The 22,014-nt window shown below is 63.2% G+C and overlaps 1 protein-coding gene across 5 annotated transcripts; it reads left to right on the top strand.

Moving 5' to 3' along the window:
• Nucleotides 1–1,496: 1,496 nt before the first annotated feature.
• CEP131 (centrosomal protein 131) lies at nucleotides 1,497–20,204 on the top strand. 5 transcript variants are annotated; one of them, XM_059909109.1, is made up of 26 exons: nucleotides 1,497–1,714; nucleotides 4,149–4,350; nucleotides 5,088–5,197; nucleotides 5,643–5,757; nucleotides 6,059–6,186; nucleotides 8,579–8,692; nucleotides 9,239–9,394; nucleotides 10,654–10,771; nucleotides 11,132–11,248; nucleotides 11,445–11,595; nucleotides 12,115–12,209; nucleotides 12,686–12,868; nucleotides 13,250–13,426; nucleotides 13,505–13,630; nucleotides 13,738–13,863; nucleotides 14,955–15,071; nucleotides 15,521–15,623; nucleotides 16,338–16,539; nucleotides 16,801–16,908; nucleotides 17,006–17,123; nucleotides 17,410–17,484; nucleotides 18,456–18,598; nucleotides 18,678–18,855; nucleotides 18,945–19,141; nucleotides 19,886–19,946; nucleotides 20,022–20,204. In XM_059909109.1, the coding sequence occupies exons 2-26, from the start codon at nucleotides 4,165–4,167 to the stop codon at nucleotides 20,094–20,096; spliced, it is 3,279 nt and encodes a 1,092-aa protein (XP_059765092.1). In that variant the 5' UTR covers nucleotides 1,497–1,714; nucleotides 4,149–4,164; the 3' UTR covers nucleotides 20,097–20,204. The 5 variants fall into 5 exon arrangements, with proteins under 5 accessions (XP_059765092.1, XP_059765091.1, XP_059765094.1 ...); XM_059909108.1 differs by having other exon boundaries at nucleotides 13,738–13,866; XM_059909111.1 differs by lacking the exon at nucleotides 9,239–9,394 and having other exon boundaries at nucleotides 13,738–13,866.
• Nucleotides 20,205–22,014: the final 1,810 nt, after the last annotated feature.

Here is a 22,014-nt window from a genome sequence, read left to right as displayed (position 1 = left end):
TTTATGTTCATACAAGAGCCTAATAGTAAATGTTTACAGCAGTTCCATTCATAATTGTCCCAAACTGCAAACAACCCTATGTCCTTGGGTTGCTGAGTAATAAAGTATGGTTCACGCATACTGTGGAATACTAGTCGGCAATGAAGAGGAACATAGATGCCTCTCACACCGCTAAGTGAAGGAAGCCAGACCCAAAATGCTACACACCGCAGGACTGCATTTCTACGACACTCTGGAAAAGGCAAAATCATAGTGACAGGGGACAGGTTAGTGGTGGCTGGGGCAAGGGGTGGGGAGGGTTTGGCTACAAAGAGGCAGCCCAGGGTTTGGGGAGGGGAGAGAATGTTCTGTGCCTTGTTTGCGTGGTGGTACAACAACTCTAGGCATCGTCAAAACTCAGCTGTACACTCCAAAATGTGATTTTTATTGATATAAATTAAAATTTATTAAAGTAAAAAAGTATGTGATTTGTAAAAGTGGGGCAAAAATCAGCAAAGTGCTGTTATTTTGAAGGGAAAGACGACTTGTTGGTGAGATCAGAAGTTTCATGGAGGAGAGGGGGCTTTCCTGGTGAAGGGATCACAGACCGGTGGAATCTGGCCGAGCAGCGCGGCGCTGGGCGTGCTGGGTCCACCTGAGCGCTGGGAAGGACGCACCGTGCCGTTCGTGGGACACCTAGGACACCAAGGAGGAGAGGCCCTGCCAGTGGGGCCTGTGGACATGGGTTACAATAGGAAACAACTTCCAGGTGCGGGGGTGGAGGTGGGAGGATTAAAACTTTCGAGGAGGCAAAAAAAAAAAAAAAAGGCATCGTCAAGACAGAAAGGATGGAGACAAAAAGGGCAAAGCCACCGCGCACTGGGTGTGGGAGTCGGTGTCAGAGCCGCCCGAGAAAGGGCACCCTATTGACAGCTTCACATTTCCCCCGAGGCGGGCCTCCCTGGGACTCGCAGGTCTGGACCCCAAAACGGAGCTTTCACGGGGTAGTGGGATCCACGTGTCCAGACGGGTCTCGGCAAGGAGGGAACCCGGGGACCGCGTGGGAGCCGAGGTTCCGCGTGGGATCCGGGGGACGGCGTGGGAGCCGAAGTATGCGTGGGAGCCGGGGGACGGCGTGGGAGTTCGGGGACCCTGTGGCAGCCGCGCAAGCTGGCTGAGCTGGGGTGAAAGAGAAGCTCGGAGCGACCACACACCCCCGGCTGCTCTCCACACACCCCCGGCTGCTCTCCCCACACCCCGCCCCTTTCTCCATCCCTCCCCACAGGCTCCGCCCAGGACCCGCCCCCACTTCTGCCGAGACCCCGCCTCCCGCAGCCAAGTCCAATCGGCAGCCCGCCGCCACCACGGGCCCTCAGCTCTCTGCTGCTCCTCCCACGCCTGAACTTCCCGAAGGACAGCCGAGCGGCCCAATGAGCTCCCAGGACGTCCGGAGCGGGCGGCCGGAGGGCCAATTCGAAAGCGGCGCGGGCAGGAAAGGCGGGCCTCCGTGACGGACGGGGAGGAGGTGCTAGGCTGTTTGCTGGTTGCTAGCTGCGGCTGCTCGCCCGGCCTCCCGGCCGTTTCATTGTCACCGGGCCTCGGAGTCAGCGCCGGGGCCGGGGGCGTGAAGTCGCCGGCCCAAAGCCTGGGCCCCGCCCGTCCCTGCCTGGAGGGCCCCGCGCACCCTTCGCCGTTCGGTCCCGCAGGCCCCGAGTCCCAGGCCCGACCCGCGCAGGTGAGGGGATCCCTGTGCAGGTGGGGTTGCCCTCGCAGTTAAGGGGGGTCCAGGGCCTGCGCAGATGATGGGGCCCGCGCAGGTGAGGGGGTTCCTGGACCGCGCAGGGAGGGGCATCCCGGGCTGCGCAGGTGAGGTGGAACGTGCAGGTGAGTGGGGCCTTGTTCCGATGAGGGCGTCCCCGCGCAGGTGAGGTGGTCCTGGGCCCGCCCAGATGCGGAGGCCAGCGCAAGTGAGGGGGTCTGGCCCTCGCACAGGTGACGGGGTCCACGCAGGTGACTGGGGGGGGGGTCCTTATGCAGGTAAAGGGGTCTGCCCAGATGAGGGGGAGGGTGCAGGTGAGAGCCCCTTGGTGCCCCCGCACAGGTGAGGAGGGGCTCATGCCCCAGGGCCGTTGAGCTCCTCCTGCCTTCGCAGGAGGATGGGGTGGAAACCATTCAGCAGTCCGGTCTCACCACCTTGAGCCAAACCACAGAGATGGGGAGCTGCCGGGCAGAGAAGCTGCCTGGGGTCCTGGGACAGCCCATCTTGAGGGGTCCAGGCAGAGGCTCTGGACACCCACCTTCAGGTCCTGGGAGGGACACCTCTATATGCAAGGTGAGGTCTGGCCTGGAGGTTTCCACGGAGAGGCTGTGTTTACCATCCCAGAGCCCTGCACGCTCCTCCTTGAGTGGGCCAGCCGGGGTCCAGCTGGGTGTGGCCAGTGCCTGGAGGAGAAGAGGGTGTTAAATTTCACCCCCACGACCCGACCGGAAATGCATAACTGAGGACACTGGCCTGGTGAGTGGCAGGGACAGCCTCTGCCCTCACGCTCTAGAGTAGGGGCCAAAGCCTCTGCTGTGGGTGTTGGGGCTGAAGGAGGCTGCAGCGCTGGCCTTGGGTGACGATGGTGTGTGCTCGCTGGCCCACCAGAGTCCTCCGTGGCCCAGAGGGCTGTGCTCATTCCTCTCTGGTCACTCCTGGTGCCGGCTCACCCCCTCTTGTTACCTGAACACCTGCCACGTGCCCGGTTCTGCGGCTGCATGGTCCCCACCCTCATGGACCTTACATTCTTACGAGGGCATCAGGCAGTGCACAGACCAACCTGTGTGGGCAGGTGGTCAAGTGAAGAAGAATGAAACAGGATGAGGGATGAAGAGTGACAGCGACAGGCAGCCCTCTGAGTGAAAGGGGGCCTCGTGACATCCCAGGGAAGGGTCTCAAGCAGATTGAGGAGGGAAAAGGGAGGCAGTGAGGAGGTCACAGAGATCAGGGTCAGGTCTGAGGGGCATTAGGCATGTGGACTTTATTCTCCCTGCCTGGGAGCCCTCGGAGGGTCTTCACTGGGGGCACAGCCTGATCCGAGATCCGGTTCAGAAAGATCAGCTGTGGCTGCTGTGCGGGGAGGGGCTGGGCCGGCCAGGCAGGGCCGGAGGAGGGCTGCTGCGGTTGTCCAGTTTGAGGAGATGGGGGCTCACATGGGGGTTGTGGAGGGAAGGGACTGACGGGGAAGGGGCACCGGCTGGGTTGCTGAGGGCCAGGTGTGGAGGTGAGGGAGAGGATGTCAGGACGAGACCTGGATCTTCGGTCTGAGCCGGTTTCAGAAAATGCCCGCCAGCGAGGGGCGCTGGAGGCGGTAGTCAGGAGTCTGTTTGGGTCTGAGGTACCAGGGGCTCCGTGGTTAGCTAAATTGGGAACTAGGGGACAGGGGGGCGGGAGGTATGCCTGTGGGAACCGGCAGCCCATGGATGGTGTTTGAAGCCAGGAGGCCAGAGGCGGTCCCCCAGGATGAAGAGAGAGGCCCAGGGCTGAGCAGTCAGAAGAGGAAGGGCCAGCATGGGACGCTGCAGAGGCGGCCAACCTAGGAGGGGAGGAGGGGAACCTGGACACGAGAGCAGATGCCGCATCCCAGGAGCTCATGGATATTCTGGGTGGTTCTGAGGAGATGGAGGGCGTTCTGTGGTCAGATAAGTTTGGGGGCCCTAACAAACCCCAGTTAGAATATCGCCTGTGGGGTGCTCACCACGCGCCAGCCTCACAGCCGTCTTGTCTGAGCCTCATGATGACCCCTGGGGAGGCACTTTTAAAGGCCCATTTTACAGATGAGGAACATGAGGCCCAGGCGGGTGGAGTACCTGTCACGGGGCGGGGGCTCACAGCCATGACTGCCGCAGCCCCCGGCCACCCCAAGCAGTGCCCCTCCAGGGAAGGTCATCTTGACCCCAGGAGGACCTCCTTTTGCCGTTCATGCTCGGGGTCCCACTCTGCCACTCGCTTCTGCTCCTAATGAGGAGATGGCCACCCAGTGAGGAGGGTGGTGGGCGTGGCAGGCTTCTGGGGAGCTGGGTGGCAGGCAGACTCAGGCGCCCTGGGACCCTGCGGCCGGGCCAGAGGTCATGTGTGCGCACCTGGTTCCTCGGAGGACACCTCCTCGCATCCCTTCTTCCCTGCTCAGGGCCTACTTGTCCACCATGAAAGGCTCCAGGGCCCTCAGTGGCCCCTCCGGCCCTCCCGAGGGCAGCCCGGAAAGCATGGACCTGAGTCTGACAGGCCTCCCTCCGCCCATGTCCCGGCGTCCCAACAGTGCCTCCACCGCCAAGCCCGTCGCCCGCTCCATCTCCGTGGTCACTGGCAGCGAGCCAAGGAGGAAGATGCTGGTGAGTGTTAGGGCTGGGCCTCAGGTCCAGGGGTGTCCAGGGCCCCCTACCTCGGGGTGGCGTCTGACTCCTGGGTAAGCTCCTCACCTCAGCAGGCACCTTCATGTCCATCATCCCATGCATCCCTGGGGCCGCCCCGGGGCAGGAAGGACTCCGGCTTGTAGACCAGGGAGCTGACTCACCAAGAGGTCAAGACTGGGGTCAGCTGGCCCCGGGCAGAGCCTAGATCCTGCCAGCACCAAGCCCTCTGTCTCTCCTGTTCCAGCAACATTTGGATTTGTGTGATTCCTCTGTAAACGGGGTTGATGTGTGGGGAAGGAGGAGCTCCTGGTAGCCTTGAGATACCAGGCAGGGCAGGGCAGGCGGGCAGCCGGATGGCCGCGGGAGCTGCGGGACGAGAGCTGCAGGGGGTAGTGAGTGCCCAGGCTCGTTGGTTAGAAGGTGACGAGGAGGATGGTCAGCCTTTGCTGCGGCGCCCGGGCGGGCCTCACACGCTTCCTCTCGGACCTTCCGTCTGCCAGGGGTGAGGAGCTCCCACTTCGTGTGAGAGGCCGAGGACCAGCCCCCGCTCAGCAGGTCAAACCCAGGACCCCCATGCTGCTCCCCTGCCCACCTGTCTACGTGTGACCCAGGAGAGCCTCTCTCTAAATCTGTGTCCAAGCCTGGCCAGTGCTGCGTGGACTGGCGAGGGTCTGAAACCTTGGCCACATGGTTGGTTGCTTCCCTCCTTTTGGCAGGAGGCCCCAGGGCCCGGAGGCTCCCGGGCCGTCAGCAACCTTCGCAGATCTAACAGTGCCACGCAGGTCAACCAGCCACAAGCCAGCCAGGCATGGCCCGGCCCCCTCAGGTAACCTCTGACCCCTCAGGTACCCCCAGCCTGCTCTCTCCTCCCTCTGTTAGCCCTTCTCCCAGCTTCACTGGCGTGAGCGCTGGCTGGACGGGGGGCCAGCCCTGGGCGGGGCAGGCGGGACGAGTCTTGGCCCATCATTTCCTGCGCAGAGATGTGGACCTCAAGGCCACCATCCCCCTGCCTGCTCCTCTTCCTTGTCCTTGCTGCGCTTTCCCTGTGGGTGTTGTGGTGGCCACAGGACAGGTGTGAGCACCTCTTCCAGGTGCAGTTGTCAGATCGGGGCTGAGAAATGATATTTTATGCTGTGGGCTGGGGAGCAGGAGTCCCCACCGGTGACCTGGTCCCTCCTGTCCCCTCGTAAGACGACCCCCGTCTGGGTTCCTGGAGTCGGGCTCCCGGGGCCCAGTGACTATCCCTGCTTGCCATCCTCTCTGCGACACAGGCCGGAAGAGCCCCCGGACTTCCTGACACTCTTTGAGGGCAGCCCCGGTGGGAGAAAGAGGCTTGCCAGTCTGAGCAAAGCTTCCAGCGAGAAGGGAGCCACGTGGAACATCCTGGTGAGGCTGCAGCTGAGCTGAACGGACAGGACGTCACGCGGCCCGTGTCCGTTGGGAGTGACGCCTGGTTCCGGCTTTGTTCTCGCTGCCCCTGCAGGGTGGGCCAGCAGGGGATGGGAGGCATCAGTGTTAGTTAGCCCGCTTTGACCACAGCGGTCAACGTGAGGAGGAGCAGCAAAGAATGTCCCAGCCCTTGGGCCATCCCACCGCTCCCCATGTGTGCGTGGGGCAGTGGGGGCAGGGCAGGGGCCCTGTGTCAGTGGCGTGTGCAGCGAGGTCACAGGCTGTCGTCTATGTGCAGGATGACCAGCCCAGGGCCTTCACCTTGCCACCCGATGCCCAGAGTCCTGGCACCCTCGACGTGCTGGTGGGCCCACGGAGGAGAGAGTGCACGGTGCCCCTGGCCCCCAACTTTACTGCCAACAACAGGTGCGCCGGCTGCAGGGCCACACGGCCCCGCCTACCCAGAGCTCCCGGGGGTGGCCGCTTTGTCTTATTTGTGTCTGGACCAGGGTGCCTCGGAACATTGCTGTGGGCAGGTTGCTTAACCCTCCTGGGCCCCAGGATCCTCATTTATACCAAGGGTATAATGGTTGTGTTTGCCCCCCAGAGTCAGGAGGATTGAGGAATCCAAGATGTGAACCTCAGAGCAGAACCTGCTCAAGAGACGTTGTTGATGTTTGGGGCACACTTCTGTTTTTCCCGGAGTTAAAAATGATCTCTTGTTTTCCTCCTTGGTTCGTTGTCTTTGTGTGGGTCACGTCTTCTCCCAGACTTGACAAGAGAACCTTAGAACTCCCCTCCAGCAGGCCAGCAGGTGCCCTGCCCATCCACCTTCCTCCAGAGAAACGTCTCGGAGCCCTGTCTTCTCTCGCCTGGGTCCAAGCTGGCCGCCCTCCGCTACCCCCTCCCTCCTGGTAGGCCCTCCGTTTCCTCCATCTCTAGGGGAGCACATCCTCCCGTAGATTCCTCAGGAAGAACGTGTGGGAGGTAAAGTTTCTAAGACCACATGTGCCTGAACATGCCGTGACCGTCCCACCGACTGAGAGTTTGGCTGGCGCTGAGTTCTAGATTGGAAAGCTTTCCTGACATCTTGAAGCAATTGCTCAGTTTCCGTGGAGAGCTGTTGTGAATTCACTGCCTTCCTGATCCCCAGTCCTTTCACGTGTCTGTTTTCCTCCCTCTAGAAGCAGTTTGAGTCATCTTTTCATTTCTCTGTTGTGGAAGCTCCCAGGGCCAGGCCTTAGATGTGGTCCTTTCACTCATCACACTGGGCTTTGGTGGCTGGTCCATGTGCACACTTGTGCTGTTTGGTTCTAGGAAATTTCCTCTTGTCATTTCTTTGACAGTTTTCTCCCTTTTCTTTTTCCTGTTCTTTCTGCGACTGCTGTTATTTGCATGTTGGGCCTCCTGGGTTGATTCTACAAAGTTGGCGTCTTCCCTTCTTTTCTTTCTCTTTAGCTTTGGGATCTGCTTTCTGATAGATGCACCTAACTGTGTCTTTCAACCCTTTGCTCACTTTGTTTCTTCTCCTGCAGCTCCTCTTGTTCTCGAACGTCTCTCCATCCTTCCTCTTTCGTAGCATCTTGTTCTTGTTTCATCTCTCACGTGTTTGAGGATTCCACGCAGAGGCGGCTGGAGCTGCCTGCACTGGCTCACGAGACTGACTGTCCTCTTCTGCCCGGCTCTGGTTTCAGGGTGTCTGAAATCAGCCATGGTGGGAATATTGTCACTGACATTGGCAGATGCTGCAGATAAGAGCTTTTCTCTCTAGAGACTTGGCTGTTAAAGATTTATCAGCACAGCCTGACACTGAGTGTAGATTTGTTGAAATGTCCTATTCTTTGCTTGGCCTTATTTCCATCATATTCTGTTTGTTGACCTTTCACATGTGGGTCTTTCCCCAAATGTCTGGAATACTGGCTCTGTCAGAATTTAAGAGGGAGGCCCTAAAAGTTGCCTGGAGGCTTCACTTTGGGGTGATTGTGTGGGGACCAGGCTGCTGTGCTGGGGGCTCCCCACCTGTCTGCGTCTGGGACTTTTCTGTGGGGCTGCCCAGTCTCTCCAGGGAGAGATCCTCCTGTCTCCCCCGCGGGGTTATTTGAGGGCCACCAGTTCTGCGGACCAGCAGGAAAGGGATGGGGGTGTCCTGGTCCAGTGCACAGACTTTCACCTGGAGACCTAGCTGCTTGTCTTCTGCAGGAGGAGGGGCGGGGCAGGACGGGCTTGGTGCCTGATGCTCAGAGTGAGGAAGGGGGTGCAGGCACAGCTGCTGCTTTGGAAGAGCCAGGTGCCCTTGCTTCCTGCACCTCCCTGGATTCTGGGGTGCAGACCAGCCGCCTCGTGGCCCCTGCGGCACCCAGGTTTCCCCTCACTCACTTTGCGAGTCAGTCACCACTGGGCCCTCTGTTCCTCGTCCTCAGGAACTTTGTGGACATCTCTTTGCCGCTGTCTCGTCTTCTCATCCTTGTGTGTTTGTACATTTTTTATTCCTTCTAGAGGGTTTGAGAGGGGCAGAGAGAAAACTGTGTGTATTCCATCCATCACGTGTAACTGGCAGGGGGAGGTCCTTTCTCTGTTGACTGGTCTGTGACCGTTCCCCCACCCTGTCGCAGGCATGTCCAAAGTCAGGGGCCGCAGTTTTCACCCTCAAACCTCGGGTTCTGCTCGGTGGAATGCCCTGGTGGAGCTTTCTCGGGTCCCAAGAAGGGCTCCACCGGCAGGGACACTGAGACGACGCCACAGTGAGCCCTGGCATCAACAGCGTGACTCGGGGTTCTTTCTCAGAGCCTGACCCCCCTGCCCCGGTCTCTCCTGGCAGGAGCAACAAGGGCGCCGTGGGCAACTGCGTCACCACCATGGTGCACAACCATTACACCCCCTCGGAGAAGGTGCCGCCCCCCAAGAGCTCCAACCACATGGCTCCCTCCCTCAAGTAAGGCCCTGGCTCCAGCCTTGCACGGTGCATGACCTGGGCCACACAGGCGGGCCCGGGCTCACTCCAGCCTGAGGTCCTGCCGAGGAAGCCGCAGCCACCCCCTGAGTCTCTGGTCCCCGGCTAAGACCAAAGCCAAGGGGGGTCTCGAGCAGGGCTGAGCTGAGCTGAGCAGAGCAGCCCCTAGTCCGTCACCCCCACGTCCACTGCATGGTGTGCTCAGGTCAGGGACGGCCCATGGGTGTCTTGAGTCACCATCTGGCTCTGGGATCCTGTGACATTTGAGACCTTTCTGCTGTTTTAAATGCCGTGCCCATTAACCCTGGGTGCCACCAGACGGGCCCTGGTGGGGGCGGAGTAGGTGACCCTGGCGATGACCAGCAAGTCAGAACGGGGAACAGGACCTGTGGGTGCCTCCTCCCAGGCCCAAGGCCCCAGGACCAGGCCAAGGCAGCTCCCCAGGCTGCAGGCAGAGCCGTCCCCCAGGGGCCAGGAGAGGGGGGCCCTGTCAGGCGGCTGTGAGCCTTTCTCTGCCCTCCCGGTCAGCAACATCATCAAGGCAGCCACAGACGAGGGCGAGGGCAGCAGCCTCGGGAAGCCGCAGAAGAACGCGGCCCGTGGCAACCACACGGTCCAGAACAACTCAGGGGGCACCGCCGGCCAGCTCAGACGGAAGGAGGTGACCGAGGAGGAGGCTGAGAGGTGACCGCAGCCGGGGCTGGGAGGAGGCCTTAGGTACCACTGAGAGAAATTTCCATTTAAGAGTTGTTTTAAGATATGTAGGCTGAAAAGACCACACGTACAATTCTTTTTATATAAAACGTCAAGAAAGGCAAATCTGCAGAAACAGAAAGTAGAGCGGTGGCTGCCTGGGGCCAGGGGAGTGCTTTGGGTGGCGATGGAAACGGTCTCAAACCAGATCATGCTGGCGGTCGTACAACTCTGTAAATTTACTAAAAATCATTGAATCGTATACTCAAAATGGGTGAATTTTATAAGTATGTAAACCATACCTCAGTAAATCTGTTCGTTAAAAAAACATTAAGCAGAAAGAAGATATAAAACTGAAAAACTCCAAACAACTGATGGAGCCGCCCCTAGAATCTTGCCCCAGGGGAGCGCGGAGGGTGGGCCTGGTGGGCTCTCCTGCTGCAGCCTCAGGTCTGTGACGTTGTGCCCCATCAGGAACCGCTTAGCGATCAGAGGCTGGGCTTTGAGAGCCTCACCTGTCTGAGCCGTCACCACTGCTGTCCCAGTAGAGCTTGGGACTGGGCCCTGGCAGTGGGCAAGCGGGACGAGCTGGGTGAGGCCCGGGTGTCCCCACCAGGGCTCCCCTCTGCGTGCATGTCCCACGGCCGGTGACTGCTCACGTCCTAGATGGTCCATTAGCACCTTTGCTGAGTGAATCAACAGTGTCCCTGAGAGCCAAGGTGAAGGCTTTGGGTTTAACCCGCTTTACTGTGTATAATTTACGTACAACAAGACACGCCCCCTTTAGGGCACAGGTCTATGAGTTTGATGCACGTGCAGACGGAACGATGTCACCCCCTGGGATCCCCTCGCACGCCTCCCACCCAGCCCCTTCCAGCCGAGACCCTGGCCACGCCAGCCCGTCCCCTGCAGCTTGCCTTCCCTAGCAGGCCCTGACTAGAGCACCGGCCTGTGGCCTTCCGTGCCTGGCCTGCAGAGTCCCTGGTTTGTTGCTGTTTGTCTGTGAGCAATGTCGCTGTCAGGAGCACACAGTGCTCACGCATAGGTGGTGGGCCTTTGGGTTACTTTCTGTTTCTAGCAATTGTGCATAACCTGTGCGGATGAGCATTTCCATTTCCCTGGGGGACGCTGGCACCTGAAGAAGGGCCACGTGCACAGCCGCCGGCTTCTCTGCCTGCCGGGCCTTCTGGAGACCCGGGGAGGGAGGCCTTGGCTCAGCCGCCTCCATCCTGAGCCCCACTTTCTGGCAGGTTTATCCACCAGGTGAACCAGGCCGCCATCACCATCCAGCGCTGGTACCGACATCAAGTGCAACGGCGCCGAGCCGGAGCCGCCCGCCTGGAGCACCTGCTGGCGTCCAAGCGAGAGGTCAGCGTGTGTGTGTGTGTGAGCCACACCCTGAGGGGGCGGGCGAGAATCCCAGGGGTCCAGCTATATGGCAGGGTTTCTCGGACCAGTGGGGGTGAACCTAGAATTGCCCCATGGGTCCCCCCTATCTGGGGGCCCAGTTTCCTCCCTCCTGAGTCACTCAGTTGGCAGGGCCTGGGTGCCAGGTCACCCCTGCTGAAAGGTGGGGTGGGTTTCTGGCTGGGATGCAAAGCCATCTCCCACCTGCAGGAGCCGCTGGCCACCTGGGAGAGGGGGGCTTGTCCTCTGTGGGGCAGAGAAATGGCAGGATGGGGCAACCCCATCTTCCCAGTGAAACCCACCATGGCTCGGCTTCTGCAGGGGCAGCGGCAGCGGCTAGGAGAGGGGACCCTCCTGGACCAGCACCAACAGAAAGAGGTGGCCAGGAGGAAGGCCCGGGAGGAGAAGGCGCGCCAGGCCCGGAGGGCAGCCATCCAGGTGAGGGGTGACCTGAGCCACATGGGGAGCCCGGTGCTAAGGCAGGACCCCCATGTGCCGAGAGCACCGCTGCGCTCCTGGGGGCCCCCCCTTCCCTGAGCCCCTGGGTGTGGGGCCTTGGACAGCACGGCTTGGGGAGGACGAGGGGCCGCCTTCTCCCCTGGGCGGGGTTGCTCACAGGTGCTCCCCACGGCAGGAACTGCAGCAGAAGCGAGCCCAGAAGTCAGGTAACGCTGACCGTGGGCTGCTGAAGCGGCCGGGGGAGACAGGGAAGCCCCAGACCACCCAGGAGCCAACCCTGAGGCCGGGGAGCGCCGCCCAGCAGACCCGCAAGGCCAATAACACTGGTGAGCAGGTCCGAGAGCCCGGAGGCTGCCCTGCCGCCTGCCCACCTCTGCCTCCGGCTCTGTGTGCAGACACCCCGGGTATGGTGACCCCAGGTGCAGCCATCCCTGAAGGCGGACACCCCCGTGCCCAGACCTCCCCATCCCCTTCCCTCAGGGAGGCCCGTGGCTGAGAAGGAGGTGTGGCCTCTGCCAGTGTCCTCTGGCCCCCTGTGCCACTGCCCCGTTTGTGGCTTCCACCTGTGGAGGAGGGGGTGTCGTTCTCAGCAGACGCCAGGCCCTGCTTCTCCACCTCTGCCCCAGTTACTCTGGAGCTGGACACAGGGTCCCTACAGAGCAGCTGCACCAGCTACCTGACCTCTCGCCCCGGGAGGTCAGGGCTCTCCATTGTCCCCGCTGTTCCGTGAGGTCCACTGTGGCACGTGCTGTCCCAGGCCTGCATCCCCCTTCCCTGGCCTCTTCCCAAGGGCTCCCCCACGTTCGCTGCCCCCAGGTGGGCTGACGCTGCATTCCGTTGTGCAGGGGCTGGCTTCCGCACCGCGGGCCTGGAGGACCCCTGCCAGCCTGCCCACGACTCGTCGCCAGAGCCCCGGCAGCTTCCAGAGGACAAGCCTCAGGTCTCGGCACAGCCCTTCCTGCCCTCCCTGCCCGGCTTCAGCTCTGGGGTGCATCTGTGCCGGGGTGGCTTGCGTTTGCCCTTTCCCTGCCCCTCCCTGGCTGTGGGGTCACTCACACCAGGAAAGGCCACCCAGGATGGGTCTTGTCGCTCCAGCGGAGGGCTGGGGTCTCAATGGTTGCTCTGGAATCCCGCTGGGTCTTCATGGATACTGGGGTGGGGCCTGTGCAGGCACACAGAAGAGAGCTGGAAGCTCAGAGGTTAGGTGTTGGCCAACGCCTCCAGCCTGAGGGACGAGGAGGCCAGGCCCGGACCCATCTCACCCGGCCACCCTTTTTGTTTCCCTGGAGGTGGGTTGGGGGGCAAACCCAGTCCCTGTGGCTGAGCGGGCAGGCACCCGTGTGGAGGAAGTCTCACCCCGGCCTCCCCTGCACCGTTCTCTGGTGGTCTCTGCCTCTAATGGCCCATCTGCTGCAGGATGCCAGCTCCCAGGACGTGGCTGGCGAGGGCCTGGAAGCTTTGGGCCCTGCTGGGAGCAGGGCCAAGTCCAGGGCAACCCTGGACGAGCTGCTGGACACGCTGAAGCTGCTGGAGCAGGAGCCTGAGCCGCTGCCCCGCCCCGAGGCCTACCACAAGGACAAATACGCCTGGACCGACGAGGTGACCGTGGGCCTTGCCACTGTCCATGCGGGTCACAGGGGCGCTTTGGGGGCCAGGGAAGTCCACCGGGCTCCTCCCTGCTCTAGTCAGGACGCTAACGAGGGCCAGATGGGACCTTGTTGAACCCCCTTGTCATCCCCGGGCTCACTAAGGTTTAGGACCCCCAGAATAACCCAGGGGTGGAGGTGGGGTGGGCACCACCTCTCTGCCAGTGGTGCCCCCAGGTGATGGATGCCCTGCCGGGGTCTGGGCAGCCTGAGAGGCCCTCCCTCAGACCAGGCCCTCTCCTGCCCCAGGGGGCCCTGAGCAGCTCCTGGAAGGCCAGCCCAGAGTCTTCCGCTGCCGCGACTGCCCCTAATGCTGCGCCCCCTCCCCCCGCAGGAGGACGATTCCAGCTCCCTGACGGCCGACAACCTGGAGAAATTTGGGAAGCTGAGTGTGGCTGCTTGCCCCCGCGGGGATGGGACCCTGCTTTCGGAGGCCAAGCTGCAGAGTATCATGAGCTTCCTGGATGAGATGGAGAAGTCTGGGCAGGGCCCGCCGGCCTCGGCCCCCCAGGTGTGGAGGGGTCTCCAGGGAGGGATGGCAGGTCATCACTAGGTGAGCAGGGCCTGCCTGACACAGCCGCGTCCCCAGGGGCCCATGCCGGAGGAGGGGCTGGGGCGCCTGGAGCCTGCGTCCGAGGTCAGCACGTCGGTGATGCGGCTGCAGCTGGAGGTGGAAGAGAAGAAGCAGGCGATGGTGCTGTTGCAGAGGGCGCTGGTAACGTCGCCGCCAGCGCTGCCTCCGTCCCCATGTCCCCAGCTGGAGCGAGTCCCCGGCCTGCCCCGAGGGCCTCATCTCTGTCTCATCTCCCGCACCTCCCGCAGGCGCAGCAGCGCGACCTCACCATCCGGCGGGTCAAAGAGACGGAGAAGGAGCTGGGTCGGCAGCTGCGGCAGCAGAAGGAGCACTACGAGGCCACCATACAGCGGCACCTGTCCTTCATCGACCAGGTGGTGCTGCCTGGGAGGCGGGGCTTGAGGGCAGGGCTGTCAGGACCTGAGCAGTCAGGGAGGAGAACGGGACTGGGTTCCAGACCAGCTCGGGCCTCATGGAGATTTCTGGAGCCATTGGCCTCCCCTGTGGGTCTCCTTCTCCTTCTGTAGAAACGGGCAGCATCTTCCCCTGTGGGGACCAGGGCTGGTCCAGTGCACACCAGCCCCATTGGGTGCTGCTCACCAGCCCCCAGCGATGCTCCCCACAGCCGTAATCCTCCCCCCACCCATGGCCGTGCTCCCCAGCCCAGCATGTGGGCGGGCAGCAGGAGCAGGTGGGCAGAGCACATCCAGGGTGGGGTCCAGCCATGTGGGATCACTCAGAGGACCGATTGGTCCTCTGGGGGCCTGGTGGGAGGCGTCCAGCAGGACACACCCTGAACTTTCCTGTGTGTTCCAGACTGTCCGTGTCCCGGGGAGGCCACGCCTGGTCTGCTGGGGCTGGTGGGGCAGCCAGAGCTCCCTTGACAGGGTGGTGGCAGCTTCACGCCCACGCTGTGTTCAGTCAAGCCCCCCCGTCGTGTCGTTTTCTGAGGAAAATTCTGGTGTGGGGTCTGTGAAGAGAGGAAGGAGCCCAGAGGAACCGAGTGGCCTCCCGTGATCATTAGCGACACTCTGCTTGGTGGTCATAGGTGTCTCCAAGTTGGGGGTCTGCCTGGAGCCCTCAGTGAGGCTGGGTGCCATCCTGGGGCTTCACAGAGACCCCTTGGCAGGCAACGGTCAGGCCCTTCTCCACAGGCCAGGTGACAGGGTCGAAAGAATGACCCCCATTCCAGGAAGCTCCTGATGTGGCCACAGTGGGGGGCTTGTAGGCAAGGCACCGTCCCTGCCTGAGCTCCGCTGACACCAGCCAGGTCTCAGGGGGCTTGAGGGCCGGGGGCAGCTGCAGCCCCTTGTCCATGTGTGCACACCCTCCCAGACCCAGGGTCCCGCACAGACCAAGGAGCAGCGGGGTGTTTTGGGATTTGGTGCGCTGGCCCCCCGGGTGAGGGGAGGCGGGGTCTCCTGGCCTCACGGGGCAGCAGCTTCACCTCCGCCCCTGGTCACAGTTGATCGAAGACAAGAAGGCTCTGGGTGAGAAGTGCGAGGCCCTGGTGGCCGAGCTGAAGCAGGGGGACCAGAGGCTCAAGGACAAGGAGGCCCAGATGCAGGAGCAGCACGAGCTGGTGAGCCCCTCGCCCTCCTGACACCTGACCCCAGGCCTGGTGTGCCTGCAGGCTCTGTGCGAGGGACCCCAGGACAGGTGGCCCCCGGAGCCTCATTCCCTGACCTCCGAGCTGCTTCCCGCAAGCCCGGCAAGTGGCAGACCCCGGGGCAGGGGCTGAGGGACTCGCATGACCTCTCCCGTGTCACAGATGAGGAGGTGGGGTTCAGAGGAGGTGACCGAGGACATGCCGCAGCTCTGGTCCCCGGTCAGAGGGACGCCACTTACTACTCCTGGCTTCCGTCAGACAACAACCGCAGCCCCTGGTGCTTCCTGCTTTGCCCGAGGTCACTGTTGAAAGGCCGCCTCCTGATACCCAGGGGATGGCCAGAAGGGGGCTGTCATTTGCATCTTCCCGCTTCACACAGCTTCACACAGCTCCTCTGTTGACTCCTGTTTCCTTGCTGGTAGGAGATTAAGAAACTCAAAGAACTCATGAGCGCCACCGAAAAAGTCCGCAGGGAAAAGTGGATCAATGAGAAGACCCGGAAGATCAAGGAGATCACGGTCAAAGGTGGGTGCCGCTGTGCCCAGAGCCGCCACTCGGGCGGAGTAATCGTGGGGGTCTCGAGTGAGAACAGTAGTTCCAATTGCACACGTGGCGGAGAGGCTTCCTGGGAAGCAGTGAGACTCAGGGATGCGGCCCAGCTGGCTCGAGGCCGGGAGGCGCAAGGGAGGCTGGCGGCACACGAGCTTGGCCACAGACCAGCGTCCGGACAGAGGGCCTGGTCCAGTGGGGGGGCCTCACCTTCCCTTGGCCGGGCTCCCCTTGCCGGGTCTCCTGGTCTCCTCCAGCTTCCAGGGGAGCGAGCCAGATGGGCGTTCGGGGTGGGGGCCGCCTGCTGGCAGCACAGTCGCTCCTCCCCCACTCAGAGAGCCTTCTGAGGGCTGATGGGGCAGCCCCAGCTGTGTCTGCCCATGCCCGGCCCTCCTGCCCCAGGACACCCTCCTCTCCAGTGACCCCCCTCCTCCAGGGGGAGACCCAACAGGCCAGAGCGCCAAGGAGGGAGCCTTGGTGCGGTGGGCAGGGAGAGATGCCGTGGGCACTGGTGGACTCAGCTGTGCTTTGGGCTGGAGCCCATGGAGGGGGTCCCCTGCCCGGACTGCAGCCCTGGTGTCATGGTGGGCAGAGGTCGGGGGTCCCCCACAGTACAGAGGGGTGAGGGGCAGCGCCTCTCCAGTGGTGGAGGAGGGTCCCTGCAGCACGGTCTCCCTCCACGCCCCCCAGGCCTGGAGCCTGAGATCCAGAAGCTGATCGCCAAGCACAAGCAGGAGGTGAAGAAGCTAAAGAGCCTGCACGCGGTGGAGCTGCTGCAGGCGGACGAGCGCGCGGCCCAGCACTACGGACGCCAGGCGGAGGAGCTCCGCGAGCACCTGGAGCGGGAGAAGGAGGCGCTGGGCCGTCAGGAGTGGGAGCGTGCCCAGCAGCGGTGAGGGTCCCAGCCCTCTGGGGGCGTGGAGGGTGGGGGTGAGGCCTGGGGTGTGCGCAGACCCCCCAGAGCGAACAGCACTTCCTCCGCAGTGGCCTCCCTCGGAGGACAGAGAAAATGGGGGGGTGTAGGACACCGAGGGATGCAGCTGTACTGGGCAGTTCAGTTCTGAGGGACGTGCCCGGGTGGCGGCTGGGGTGGATGGGGTGGGGACTCCAGTGCTCCGGCGGCCCCCACCTCCAGCGGGTCCTGTGTCTGCAGCTTCGAGCAGCACCTGGAGCAGGAGCAGCGGGCCCTGCAGCAGCAGCGGCGGCGGCTCTACAACGAGGTGGCCGAGGAGAAGGAGCGGCTGGGCCAGCAGGCCGCCAGGTACCACGGGGAGGGGCCCAGCCCAGCCCAGCCCAGCCCAGCCCAGCCCAGCCCAGCCCAGCCCAGCCTTACCAAACTGGCCTCTGCTCACCTGCAGGCAGCGGGCAGAGCTGGACGAGCTGAGGCAGCAGCTGGAGGAGAGCAGCTCGGCAGGGGGCCGGGCCTTGAGGGCCGAGTTTGAGAAGGGGAGAGAGGAGCAGGAGCGCCGGCACCAGGTCAGCCCCACCCCGTCCCGCCCGGGCCCCGCCCCTCCAGGCCAGCCCAGCAGCAAAGCACCCACACCACCTGCGGAGAGGGGCCACCACCAGGAGCAGCGCCCACCTGCCAGGGTGGCAGACGCTTGTAGTGCTACGCTGAGCCTGGGTTCACACGACGGGACTCCCCAGCTAGCTCACCACAGACCCTCAGCTTGACCGCAGGCCCCATCCAGGCTCTTGCAGACACTGCCCTGGGTGGGGAGCAGCCAGCGGGGGCTGCTCTCACACTGTCACTTGCCCCCAGATGGAACTGAAGGCCCTGAAGGACCAGCTGGAGGTGGAGAAACAGATGTGGGAGGCCAACTCCGCCAAGAAGGAGGTGGGAGGCCGGTGAAGTTGGGGCAGGGGGTGGGGTCTTCCTTCCCTCTCTCCCCTCCTGCCCGGCACCCCAGGCTTCAAAGCTGGCTTGTAGGCTCCACCTCTGTGGCCTCCCCTCGGGCACACGTGGGTTCTGGCTGCCCAGGGCTGGCGGTGATTCTGACCGTACTTGAGTGAGCTTCCAGGTGGGCTCGGGAGAGACCAGGGGGCTGGAGCGGACCCCACTTGATGGTGGCGGGCGTTCCTCACCCTCCCCTCGCCCAGGTAGCTGCTCTCAAAGTTGACAGGCTGACCTGCAGCCAGTGTAAGGGGCCCACGCAGGAGCAGGCTTTTCCTTGTCCTCTCATGCCTTTTACCAGGTGGGCTGTGTCAACCTCTCCTGTCCTGGAAGGAGGCTGTGGTGGAGAGGCACCCGGGGCCACACAAGGCATCAGCCTGGGGACAAAGCCTGAGCAGTGGCCCAGCAGCCATGCTATCCCCCACCCCTAGCCACACACGGAGGGGTCCCCATATCTGTGGGATATGTTCCCAGACTGTTTGCCGAGTTAAAGGGCGTGGCATGTTAAACCTGATGGCAGTTTCCAGGTTGCCTTCCAAGAGGCTGCCCCACTGATGCTCTCGCACCCAGGTGGGGGCACCCGGCCCTGCCCTCAGCAACCAGACGAGGTCCCTTCTTTTATCAGGAGGGTCAGTTTGGCAGCAGACGTGGTCTCTGTGGTCTTAGTCCCGGGTCTCTGAGTGGGGAGAAGCACCAGGCTGTGCTAATGGTTCCCACTCAAGCCCCTGCTGTGTCCCATGCTGGGTCCTGATGACAGGATGTGGCCTCCACCCCTGAGGACAGGTGGGGCCTGGGGCAGTGCGAGGCCTCTCCTTCCCTGCCATCAGGTCATTCCCAAGAGTCCATGTGGCCATCCCTCGGCCTCCTCCGCCAACCTCAGCTGGCCCCCCAAACCCTCTGGGCCTCCCCTGCAGGAAGCGTGGCTGCTGAACCGGGAACGGGAGCTGAAGGAAGAGATCCGGAGAGGCCGGGACAAGGAGATCGAGCTGGTCATCCACCGGCTGGAGGCCGACATGACGCTGGCCAGGGAGGAGAACGAGCGGGCCGCTGAGAGCCGGTGAGGCCCCGAGAACCCCGGAGCGAGGCCCAGAGACTGGCAATGGGGCTGCCTCTGACCCTGCTTCTCCCGCCACCAGGGTCAAACGCCTCCGGGATAAGTACGAGGCGGAGCTCTCAGAGCTGGAACAGTCGGAGCGGAAGCTCCAGGAACGGTGCGCAGAGCTGAAGGGGCGCCTTGGGGAGGCCGAGGGGGAGAACGTGCGTCTGCAGGGCCTGGTGCGGCAGAAGGAGAAGGAGCTGGCGGATGTGAAGGCGGTGAGCAGGCGGGATGGGTGGCTGACCGCCAGCCCCCAGCCCCCGCCGTCCGCTCACGCCGTCCCTGTCGTCCCCGCCCGCCACCCCAGGTAAATGAGCAGCTGGCTGGCGAGCGCAGCAGCCTGGCCCAGGTCCTTCGCCAGGAGTTCGCTGACCGGCTGGCAGCTTCCGAGGAGGAGAACCGGCGGGTCAGGGCCGAGCTGGCCGAGCTGCGGACCCGCCAGCGGCTGGAGCTGGAGCAGCTCACGCGGGAGAAGCAGGCGGAGCTGGAGGAGGTTCACGGGAGGTGGGCTGCAGGGCTGAGTGGGGTCCTGGGGAGCACAGGGCTGGGGGAGGCAGGCGGGACCCTGTGGCTCCAAAGAGGACGCTGGGCCCAGGAAGGCGAGCAGGCTGCGGGCCCTCCTTCCTGCTTCCTGCTTCCTGCTTCCTGCCTCCTGCCGATGCAGAACTGGGCCGCATCAGCCGTGGCTGCTCCAGGATCTGTGTTTGAGGCTCTGTCGTCCTCTATGTGGTGCTTCGCCCCAGAGCCTGGGAAGAAGCCCAGCCAACCCCAGCCAGGGCGGGTGCCCTATGTGTGGGTGTCTGGAGAGGAGCTCCCTGGCCCTTAGCCCCCTGGGCCTGGGTGGAGTGGGTGCTATGCAAAAAGGGTGGACACCCTCCACCCCCTACTCCCCCCGCCGCCAGGGGTCCCTTAGTCCTTCCCTGGTCTCTACCTGCCTGCCCTCCGTGGGTGCTCTGCGACGCGGGCGTGTGGTGGGGGCTTCTCGTCCTCCTCTCAGCAGGGAGCCCTTCCCAAGGGGCATGGATTCACATGGGGTCAGCCGTGGGGTCACAGATCCTGTCATTGGCTGCTCCAGGCGGCCCAGTGCCGCAGTTAGCAGGGCTGGGACAAGGTGGGCAGGAGTGGCCCCTCCTGCTCTTCGGGGGATGGAGGCCCCCCACCGGCCACCCTGCTGCACTCAGAGCTGCAGGCCGGCGTGGGGGTCTGGCAGGGGCATCGCACAGAGGCCCACCGCACGCTCCCCCGCAGGGTGAAGCTGGCCCTGGCAAAGAAGGAGGAGGCCGTGAGCAGCCTCCGGAAGCAGCACGAGGTGGGTCCCCACGGCCGGCCTTCCTGGGGGAGCGGGGGTGGCTCGGGCCTGACCAGGATGGACGGCCTGTTGCAGGCCGCGATGAAGAGGGCCGACCACCTGGAGGAGCTGCTGGAGCAGCGCAGGCGGCCGTTCTCGAGTGCCAAGTGACCGCCGACAGCAGCAGGCTGAGGGCGCCTGGCAGGAGGTGCTCTGGCCGCCCCTCAGGTGGAGCACCGAGGCTACGTCGTAACAGTAAAGAGGTGTCTTTTAATACTTTGTGTGACCCTGACTTGTCTCTCCTGGGCTGGGGCCTGGGGTGGCGGGGCTGGAGGCTGCTCAGGGCCAGGTGTGAGGTGACCCGGCCTAGCTTTGCTCTTGGCCTGCCCCTCATGTTCCCTGCCTGGCCCTGCGGTTCCCTGACTCAGGCCCCAGTCCCTGAGCAGAGAGAATGGCCCTCTGTCCAGCCTGGGCCTGGACGAGCCCCAGGACGCTTGTGCCCCCTCGCCGCACCCCTCACCCCTGGGGAAGGAGGTCTGAGCCTCCTCCCCGACCCCTGCACAGGCTGCTGTGTGTCCCCTCCATGGTTAGAGAACTGGCCAGCCTCCCTGAGGGCCTCTCCTTCCTTCCCCCACTCAGGACACCCCCTGGAGGTGACAACCTGGAACCTGTGAGAAATGGGCACTGGACAGGCCCTGCCCACAAGGAGGGTGGAGGCCCATCCTCGAAGGTCTGGGCAGGGGAGCGAGAGGGCAGTGGAGGGGACACTCCCCCTCTGGGAACTCTCCTCCCCCGCCCTCCCGCCAGGCACTCTGTCGCTGCTGCTGCCCTGGCCGAGGGTGCTGGGATCAGGCCACTGGGGAGAGCCGGCGCTGGCCAGGACAGCCCTCCTAATGGCCCAGGCGCCACCCTACTTGTGGGAACGCGCAGGGCTGGCCCTAGTGGAGGTGGAGCCTCTCCTGCGCCCTTGAAAGGCCCTGGGGCTTGGCCTCTCGCTAGCGTGAATCCCGGCAGCAGTCACTCTCGGTCTCAACCACCAGGAGGGCAGAGGTGGACGCCCCATGGGCCTGAGGCAGCTCACAGGAGCGCTGACCCGCAGGCCCTCCCGGCACCCCCATCCCCTGCTTTGGGGTACCGGGGGCTCAGTTTCCTCATCTGCACAGGACGACTTCTTCCTTCCTTCATGCCAGAGCTGATCGCTCGCAGAACCCCAGGCCAGAGCTGGATACAGCAGTGAGATGAGCAGGGCCGCTCTGGGCCTGACCCCTCCTAGGTGGAGTGCCTGGCCTGGTCCCTGGGCAGAGCACATGTGTGCCATCCATGTTCCCTCCCTTATGGGGCTGTCTCATCACCATGAGATGACCGGGCAGAGAGCAGGCCTTGCAGTCCCTCCAGCTCCAACTGGGGCTCCCAGTCCTGGGGCTCGAGGTGAGCAGGGGGTTTGCTTAGTCACCCACAGCGCTCCTGGCCCCCGCCTGTCTCCCCTTGGGACAGCTTTGCTCCTGGAGCCCTTCCCACTGGGCCTGGAGCCCCTCCCAGCTCCCCACCCACTTCAGCCTACCAGCTGTCTCTGCCTGCTGTTCTAAGAGCCAGGCTGGCCATTTGAGGCATTCCTCCTGAGTCCCAGAAAAGAGGTGGGGAGGGGCTGGGCCCCAGGGGCAAGGTCTTGGAGTGAGCTTTGCCAGGGGAGGGGCGGTGGGTCACCAGCTCAGCAGGCTGCGGGCTTCAGATGCTGGGCCTGCTCGACCCTCCCTGAGCTGCGCAGAGGCAGAGGGAGCTAGCTGCTCACTGTCTCCAGGCCAGAGGCTCTGGGGGCAGGGCAGGGACCAAATGGGGGAGAAGCAGCCTGCTCTGGCATGCCTTTGGATGCCCTGATCCACCCCTAAAATGTAGTTTTATCTGAAGCTGTTGTTGGGAGTTTCTAAACTATGGTATTTTTGCAAGTAAGGTTTTCAGCAGATGGGAAGACAGGTACTTGGGGTGACTTTCAGGGAGAGATGGTGGCACAGCCAGAGAAGCAGAGAAATGGATGGTGGTGACTTTCCAATCAGGGAGATGGTGCCTGACTCCCCAGCTCCTGATTTACAGC

Source organism: Balaenoptera ricei, chromosome 20 (genome assembly GCF_028023285.1).
Source record: "Balaenoptera ricei isolate mBalRic1 chromosome 20, mBalRic1.hap2, whole genome shotgun sequence".
Taxonomy (NCBI): Eukaryota; Metazoa; Chordata; class Mammalia; order Artiodactyla; family Balaenopteridae; genus Balaenoptera; species Balaenoptera ricei.
Note: the sequence above shows the minus strand (reverse complement) of the source record. Positions and strands in the feature narration are given on the sequence as shown.

Excerpts from the sequence above, each read along its gene's own strand:
- CEP131 (XM_059909108.1), top strand. The coding sequence starts at position 4,165 with ATGAAAGGCTCCAGGGCCCTCAGTGGCCCCTCCGGCCCTCCCGAGGGC. Across the intron at positions 16,909-17,005 it reads CTGGGCCAGCAGGCCGCCAG|GCAGCGGGCAGAGCTGGACG; the intron begins GTACCACGGGGA and ends GCTCACCTGCAG. Across the intron at positions 17,124-17,409 it reads AGCAGGAGCGCCGGCACCAG|ATGGAACTGAAGGCCCTGAA; the intron begins GTCAGCCCCACC and ends ACTTGCCCCCAG.